Consider the following 9,555-nt stretch of genomic DNA (forward strand, 5'->3'; position numbering starts at 1 on the left):
CGTTATTGATCAAACAGTTTAGATTTAATTCGTTAAGGCCTACATCTAATGTAAAGAAAATTAAAAAACTTACTATGTACAGTTATCATGCCAATAATATCTTATAACATATAAAATATCAATAAAATAACCCAACTATGTTCTGTATATCTTAATTTCGTTCTGTACGTCACGTTTTTAATGTGCACAGTTGGACTATTGTATGCTTTGAATTTGGGACAAGGTCGAGGCCGTTGTGTTTCCAAACATAATATAAACTGCATAATAACCCTTTTCTCCTTATCAAAACACATCATATATTTCCTGGTACATGATTTATTCACATGCATGGAATATGTTGAAAGCAACTATCGACCAACACCAACTCTATCCCATTACTCACAGCAGGTGTGCCATGTTGTATAGGGCGGATATAGATACTGTCTACCTGGATTACAATATCGTCAAATGTAACTGGAAAATCGATCGGCTACTTAAATCGGTTTGATCTAATCGATAGCAACAGATGGTCATCACTCGTGTTATTCTTCTGTGAGTAAATTCTGATTCTGGTGAAACAATTCATTGCTTGGGTCTGCTGCACGATTTTGATTTTAAACTTACACATACCTTGATAACGAATTATGCAGCCTGCAGACATAAACGATATAAATTAGTTTATGCATGGATACACACAGAGCGCAGATTTAACGTTGAAGTGATCGCTTTCACAGGCTGACAATGACGTCCTATGAACATCGTCAGCATACACTTATAAAACATCTTATGCGTCAACACTCTACACCGTTACCATGGCAACACCAACACACGGAAACAAAAGAAACATATAGTCTAAATATTTTATTACGGTATTATTATTCTTGTAGTGACTAATTTTGTTTGAAATAAACCTTGGCACATATACATTTCATTAAGAACAGTAGGACTGTCCCATCCCTGGACAACGATATACATACTTAAGTAGAGATGTACGTGTATAAATAGCTCCTGGAGCCGTCATGGTTGTTAACGACAGCTCCTGAACATTATGACTTGTTAAGGCATAAAGGGCTTTCTGAGCACACACAAAACAATTTCAGAGCAGAATTGTGTCTTTGTTCTTTTTATCTAAAACGCTTGTGTACTTAAGAGTCATGACCTTCATAAAACATGACCTTCATTAATTTGCATGGCTGTAAAGGTCATATATAATCAATCAACGCAGAATTGAAAAAAACACCCGGAGAGTCCCTTTAACGCGAGAGTCGGTCTACATGCGACCAGAGTGAATATATGGGAAGCGCGGCAAGAACACGGACTGGTAGATGATATTAATAAGTTATAATTCCCTGGATATGTATTACTATTTACAGGCGTTCAATCCCTCACTACCCATTGCCTTGGAGCAAGGTGATGCGTGTCAGTACTGCGTCATTCAGCCAATATCGACATAAACCGCTGTGCTAATATTTACATATACAAATGAAAACAACCAGTTGCATCAATTTGTAAATGTGATTTTTAACTAGACAATTTAGCCCACAGACGACCTAACAGCAAGTGTTGCGGTAGTACAGATTGACGGTCGACATAGCGTTAGAACGATGCCGCGAGTGACGTCCCTGTGTATGCGTTTAAGCTATTCACAGCAGTACACGCCATCTTTGATTAACTTCACGCGGACAATCAATTGTTTCTCCTGAATAGTTGTGGTTTCAATAATTTAAAATAACATTTCCATCAGACAAACGAAATATTTGACAACAATGTTTTCACTGGAATATCAAACGTGAACGTTACCGAACGACTCTGATTGTATGGTGGCAAGATGATATGAACCAAAACAGTATGGCAGAGAGGTCACGACGAGAATCATGCACATGAAGCTCCAGTTAAATTAATTAAGTACATATAATTTTTATATCTCATACCGTGGTATTTTCATATACACTGGGACATTTAGTAAAGATTAAGGTTTGATATTGTCATAATATGCTAAACACGTACAAAATTAAATATGGCGTTTCGTAAAATATGGTACACCCAATATATAAGTTACACCTGTAGAAACATGTAATACCATGTTGCACATCCACCACGTGGGAGGGTGGGCGTGTCTGACCCTGGGGTCATGGAAGCATAGCCCCTACTCCAAAGATATTGTAAACCGGAAATCACTGGAAGGGTGACAACCCTTAGAACAGCCAGGAGTTGTTATCCTTCAAAAGGCAGGTCAATATTAATCCGATCACGTGCACGCACCACCACCCGGAATCGGGGTGTGGGTTGTATGTTCTTTATCCCCACTCACACTTATTGATCTTCGACAAATTGGTACACGCTTTGAATTACCTTATTCTCGTGGTTCAATCACAGGATAACATAAGTTCTTGATAAAAGTGTCTTTCTGGAACATTTGTTTTCAGATTTGGTAATAGGATAAAGTCAGGAAGCACACGCGTATCCTACACGGGTACTCATGAATAGCCATGGATGTTTGATGCCATAGCTGGAAGCGTATCCGACGTCAGCTATGGGTCTACTCTTCGACCATGTTAAGCCTCATACTCCTTAGAGAAAGCATCGGCGAGCTCATCCGGGGGTCGGAGTTCCACCTGGAAGTTATGGGACTTACCCTCCGTCGACAACCTCCTGGAGTACAGCTTGAACGAGGCACCCAGGGCCAGTGCCATCTTGCGGGCGTTCAGAGAAGAATCACATAGGTAGGCATGGCACTCAGTCACCTTGTTTCGTGATGAGAGTTCCTTTACCACAATGAACGTAAAAACTCGCCAGTACTTGATGTCCTGTACACCATACGATATGAAATCTATTGGGATCATACCGTACTCAACTCCCTGGACCTTGTTCAGTTTATGCTCTCTTATATCAATGCCCTTAAGTGTGAACACAATGTATACCAAGGGAAGTTCCAGGCGGTCTGTAGCCTCAAGACCCTTCTTGACCTTATTGACCATCTCGTCTACTGGTTTCCTCACATGGTGGAGTCCATACAAGCCCTTAGATTCCTTCTTGCCCAGGTACTTGGCCACAAACAACTGAGGTAGACGATCAATTCGAATCTGGTTGAATTCGGAAGAAAACGGTCTGTGTTTCGGTTTTTTATCAAACTTAGTTAACTTCCTTAGAAGAGCAAATGGGGACTTCTTTTTCTTCTTTTCCTTAGTGGGACTAGACTCTTTCACAGATTTTGATTTTTTACCGTCTTTGCCCCCTGCCTCGGAAGCCGTTGCCTCTCCCGTAGCCCCTGCGAGGGCAACAGCTGATGTACCGTTAGCTGTGGGCTTCTCCTCCTCTTCCTCTTCTTCCTCTGCGTTGTCGTCGTCGCTAGGGTCTTCCTCAACAACGTCCTCTTTCATACTACTGTTGCTAGAGGCAGCTCCCATGGAATCAGAGTCCCGTAGACTATTGTCTCCATCTCCGATAGATATGTTGGTATCCGGTTCCAAACACAGTCCTGTGTCAAATTTTCCCACAATATCGCTGAAATCTGTGTCGCTATTCAGTGAGACGTCATCGCCTAGCACCAACACATCATTTACGCCTTGCGACGATGAACACGAGGCAGTTTCCTCTTCAGCAGACGACATTTTCACAGGTAAATATGATGAGCAGACGACACTAATTTCTCCTTACCAGTCTGTCCTTCATGCACACGTACCCGTTCACAATAACTGGGACCTTATCGGGGCCATCCCTGGTAAAAGTTCCCAACAATTTGGCGTGTATCCGATCGATGACTCGCTATATGTACAGCCAAATTCCTGTCCGCGAATTATCAGTGAGATTTGTTGATCTCAAGCAATTGAGTGAGTCGCACCTATCCACGTCTTGGCTTCACGCAGTTAATGATGCGCACCTCTCTCTCAAGTTCCTTTGTAGCGCTGTCAACAGATAGAAATAAAACGTAAAAACTCGACAGATGACAGAATCTGTCAGGCAAGATCTCACTTCTATCCAATTCTTGAATCTATGACCTGTAACAAGAGAAAATCAACACAAATTGATTCAGGCAAAATCACTCAACCAGAAAACTAGGGCAGATTTCTTATAGCAGAGCGAGTAGGACTTATTGAAATAATGTGCAGGCGATCTATGATATCGGTGTTATATCGTGGCAGTATACAACGACTCCAGTGTTCGACTTGGCCAAACGCTAAACTGTCACACGCACAACACGACTGTGAGTCGGTTGCCCTTATTTTTCTCCGACACTAAATGTCATGTCGGGAAACGACACAGGACCGCAAATTGGGAAATTCGTAGTTTAACAAACCAAAGTCTTCATTTGCTTGGAAATCCTTAATTAAATACAGTTCTACATACCTGGAGACGCGCTCCTTCCATGACTAACCCGTCAGGTACACCGCTCAGGTATGCATGCCGTACAAACCCGTCCACGAGAGCTATTTATAGAACACGACGCGCAAGACGGCGAGCAGGTTTGTAGCTGAGGTTCTTTTTGGGTTGGAGATTTTCCCTGGGGGCGACGCTGATTGATACAATGTCGTTTAAATGTGTGTTTCGCGGACAGGTTCGGTTAATTAAAATACGTATCCTGGAGTGTTTGTCCCCAGGGAAGTAATGTAACCGCTTTAGAAATTCAATGCGTACTTTAGGAACATTAAAATACAAATCAATCCAAATCACAATCTGTGGTGAGTTTTTTTCATCCTGATGTCTATCACGTCTGTTTACTGCAGTTATATAATGGAGCCACACACTGTATAAAAAATAGCCAGTATTTAAATCAAATAAAATATGTTCTTTTAACCACGTCGAGTTCTTTCATGTTGATAGTTTGGCTTTTTTTAAAAACAAATTTCAATGGACGTATTTTGTAATGCATTAAATGTCTTCTGTTTCATCCCGAATGGTTAGATTTTGCTTGGCACTGAAGACACACAGGGCATGTAAAGATGATTTAGACTCATCTGAAGATTCGCTTAATCTTGGTATGTCGTGAACGCATCACTCACTTCGCGCCTGCAGATGTTTTAAGGCCTTTGTAGTTGTTCCGTTCGAGCAGATAGGCATTTTTGTAATTGTGCGTTTTTTGCGTCTTCTAAAACATGCGAGCTTGTTTCAGAAAGAAGGACGCGGTACGTGGTGTCCCATCCTCCTTGCGCCATATATAAACCGAGGTGCGTTGACACAAAGAGAAATTACTTCTTTTTTATGTATACTGCGACATCCAGTCTTTCCTGATTTAACCACATGCATATAATTAATATATATACAGCTGTTCTGCACTCTCACGTGATATCAAGATGATAGATGGGATGTTATTTTAGGGATTTATTCGCCGGATATATTATTTCAAATTGCGTCATTAACATGTTCGTGAGTATTTTAGATACACGGTAGAAATACAATCCAGGGCAGAAATCCCATACGTAACCAAGAGCACGAAATGTTATGTCATACCATTATCAAAGCGTATGTTACATGAATTAACATAAGTTACTCAAGCAGTACGGGAAATGACGTAGTAGCCTATCTTCCAACCCGGCGCATTTCGTCGTACAGACTTACGTCCCTTAGGCGTGCCAGAATCCTACGATCGTGGGTTTAAATCCAAAATTCGCCCTGATTTTGTTTCTTGGTGTCTCAGCACCATACCCATGGGTTTCATTAAAGTGGTAAAGGTCTACGACCTGCATCATTTCGGTTTTCTTCCCACATGGGTTTACACGCCGTGATACAACGGGAATACTGTTCTAATCGACCAATGAAGATCCGGGTAGAATAGGTCTTCAGCAACCCATGCTTGCCGTAAAAGGCGACTATGCCTGTCGTAAGAGGCGACTAACGGGATCGGGTGGTCAAGCTCGCAGACTTGGTTGATGCATGTCATCGCATCCTAACTGCGTGGATCGATGTTCACGATGTCAATCACTGGATTGTCGGGTCCAGACACGATTATTTACAGACTGTGTCATATAGATGGAATATTGCTGAGTGCGGTGTAAAAACTCACATAAGGTGAAAGTCAATTCTTATAAATTTTTTATCACAATTTCTTACCTCAAAGGATGTAGGCCAAGATCTCAACACAATTAGTACGCGTGACTTTATGTTTACACTGACACCCATACAACAACCAGCTATATCGCGGGGTAAAATAGTTCCTCAAAAAGAGAGGTGACATGGGCGTATGGATGCACAACTTGCTCTTCAGAAACATCTTACACAGCACATGTGTTCAAATCATATCCTCATTAGATGAGAAAGGTCTGTAAAGAACTACCTCATTAAACAACAAACAAACAAACAAACTGTTCTAACCGGGTTACACCAAACTCAGTCACCACGTACCCAGCCACCATTCAGACGGGAGAGGCCAACGAAGGCTCAACAGACAAAAACTACAGTAATGTCACGAAGTTCGCTGGCACTGGAGGGGTGAAATGACTCACTGAATGCAAGCCTGGCTTACACCTAAGAACCACCTCTTTAATCCTTCCATTGTGTGATATATGTACATTGGTTCTTGGTCATATCTCTGTCGCTATATCTGTTACCAATGACAGCAGCCCCGTCCCGCTCTTACCAGAGCTCCACTTAACCCTCGCTACGATACACTGAACCCTTCAAGCTTAGCACGACAAAGATGACAAACACGACGTGATGTTCCAGAACACAGAACCACTCTGTGAACACTCTGTGAACACTTGTGTCATACTGGTGATAATCCGCGCACGACCTTGACTGAACTAACTTCCTTATAAGGTAAAATGGTGTATTGTTTATGTCGCTTTATTTCGTTCAAGAAAGCTTAAAATTTACATGTTTACCAACATATGTCTTGTATCTTCATGGAGGGTTTCAGAATACGTTTTGTGTTAAAAAATACGTATCATTCGATATGGATGTTTGAGTACAATAGGACATGCATAGTCATATAACTTGTATGGCAATGGCATGACGTCAATGACAATCGAATGACGTGTTTGACAATCACGTAATTTGTATGACAATCGTATGACGTGTAAGACAATCATATGACGTGTATGGCAATGACATGACCTCAATGACAATCGAATGACGTGTTGGAAAATCACGAAATTTGTATGACAATCGTATGACGTGTAAGACAATCATATGACGTGTATGGCAATGAAATGACGCTAATGACAATCGAATGACGTGTTTGACAATCACGTAATTTGTATGACAATCGTATGACGTGTAAGACAATCATATGACGTGTATGGCAATGAAATGACGCCAATGACAATCGAATGACGTGTAAGACAATCACGTAATTTGTATGACAATCGTATGACGTGTACGACAATCATATGACATGTATAGTAATGAAATGACGTCAATGACAATCGAATGGCGTGTATGACAATGCTATGACATGTACCGAAATGCCTTGTATAACATCTGTTTTGTGTCTGTATTTATTCCTGTGTGTATGATCCGTGTACACAACCAGGATAAGATATACAATGCCCAAAAATCTCAGGGAATATTTGTAACGTGGGAATATTCAATATAGTGGATATAAGCCCTGAAATGTAAGCATTGTCACATTGTTAAACGTATTCCCTGAAATACATGTTCATGCTTTCTCTCTTCCTCTGTAAACAAATATGCCAGACATAGGATTGCTGTATTGACGCTGTGCAATGATTTCTGATGACTGTTTTTAAGCAAACTCTCATATGAAACATATCACATCTTGTTTCTTCAAAAACAACACATTTCGGTAGTGCTGGCGGGGAGATTTTGGAATGGTGGTTTATTTCTAGGGTGGGTCTTGTTGTTCTCACATCGAGCACCATAACTGCGTGTTATCACAATAATACCAATAGATTCATTCATTCTTGAAATTTCTCGAAACTCCATCACCTCACTGATGTTAAAAATGTGCCAGACGTAATTGTTATGACCTTTTACCCCAATACAGACCTTGTTACACCATATCATTATTGTAGTATTATTATGCTTATTCCGTGACTGACTATCTACTGACTATTTACCCTGTGAAATATATACACTGTAAATACAGCTCCGTCAGAGCACCGTGACACTTACAGATGAGCCAGTCCTCCCTGGAGCTGGTCTCTCACACCCAGGAACCATTGTGCCCCGACATCCCACGTGGAGGTTGACTGGGGAACCATTGTGCCCCCAATATCCCACGTGGAGGTTGACTGGGTAACTATTGTGCCCCCGATATCCCACGTGGAGGTTGACTGGGGAACCATTGTATCCCCGATATCCTACGTTGAGGTTGACTGGGGAACCATTGTGTCCCCGATATCCCACGTGGAGGTTGACTGGGGAACCATTGTGTCCCCGATATCGGGGAACCATTGTGTCCCCGATATCCCACGGGGAAGTTGACTGGGGAGCCAATGTCCCCCCGATACCCCACCTGGAGGTTGACTTGGGAACCATTGTGTCCCCGATATCCCACGGGGAGGTTGACTGGGGAGCCAATGTCCCCGTTATCCCACGTGGAGGTTGACTGGGGAACCATTGTGTCCCCGATATCCCACGGGGAAGTTGACTGGGGAACCATTATGCCCCGTTATCCCACTTGGAGGTTGACTGGGGAACCATTGTGTCCCCAATATCCCACGTCGAGGTGGACTGGGGAACAATTGTGTCCCCGATATCCCACGTCGAGGTGGACTTGGGAACAATTGTGTTCCCGATATCCCACGTGGAGGTTGACTGGGTAACTATTGTGCCCCCGATATCTCACGTGGAGGTTGACTGGGTAACTATTGTGCTCCCGATATCCCACGTGGAGGTTGACTGGGGAACCATTGTGCCCCCGATATCCCACGTGGAGGTTGACTGGGTAACTATTGTGCCCCCGATATCCCACGTGGAGGTTGACTGGGGAACCATTGTGTCCCCGATATCCCACGTGGAGGTTGACTGGGTAACTATTGTGCCCCCGATATCCCACGTGGAGGTTGACTGGGTAACTATTGTGCCCCCGATATCCCACGTGGAGGTTGACTGGGGAACCATTGTGTCCCTGATATCCCACGTGGAGGTTGACTGGGGAACCATTGTGTCACCGATATCCCACGTTGAGGTTGACTGGGGAACCATTGTGTCCCCGATATCCCACGTGGAGGTTGACTGGGGAACCATTGTGTCCCCGATATCGGGGAACCATTGTCCCCGATATCCCACGGGGAGGTTGACTGGGGAGCCAATGCCCCCCCGATATCCCACGGGGAGGTTGACTTGGGAACCATTGTGTCCCCGATATCCCACGTGGAGGTTGACTTGGGAACCATTGTGTCCCCAATATCCCACATGGAGGTTGACTTGGGAACCATTGTGTCCCCAATATCCCACGTCGAGGTGGACTGGGGAACAATTGTGTCCCCGATATCCCACGTCGAGTCGGACTTGGGAACCATTGTGTCCCCGATATCCCACTTGGAGGTTGACTGTAAGGGCAACCGTGGGTACTGGGGAACCAATGTGCACCCCATATCCCACGTAGCGGTTGACTGGGGAATCAATGTGCACCCCATATCCCACGTGGCGGTTGACTGGGGAATCAATGTGCAC

The 9,555-nt window shown here is 43.3% G+C and overlaps 1 protein-coding gene across 1 annotated transcript; it reads right to left on the bottom strand.

Moving 5' to 3' along the window:
* Positions 1–811: 811 nt before the first annotated feature.
* On the bottom strand, positions 812–4,393 carry LOC139465881 (uncharacterized). Its single transcript, XM_071247854.1, has 2 exons — positions 4,327–4,393; positions 812–3,884 (listed from the first exon to the last, which is right to left on the bottom strand). Exon 2 carries the CDS (start codon positions 3,588–3,590, stop codon positions 2,535–2,537), a length of 1,056 nt encoding a protein of 351 aa, XP_071103955.1. The 5' UTR covers positions 3,591–3,884; positions 4,327–4,393; the 3' UTR covers positions 812–2,534.
* Positions 4,394–9,555: the final 5,162 nt, after the last annotated feature.

This window comes from Haliotis cracherodii, unplaced genomic scaffold (genome assembly GCF_022045235.1).
Source record: "Haliotis cracherodii isolate W230 unplaced genomic scaffold, xgHalCrac1.p SCAF_18, whole genome shotgun sequence".
Classification (NCBI taxonomy): domain Eukaryota; kingdom Metazoa; phylum Mollusca; class Gastropoda; order Lepetellida; family Haliotidae; genus Haliotis; species Haliotis cracherodii.

Coding starts and splice junctions, on each gene's coding strand:
- LOC139465881 (XM_071247854.1), bottom strand. CDS start 3,590: ATGTCGTCTGCTGAAGAGGAAACTGCCTCGTGTTCATCGTCGCAAGGC.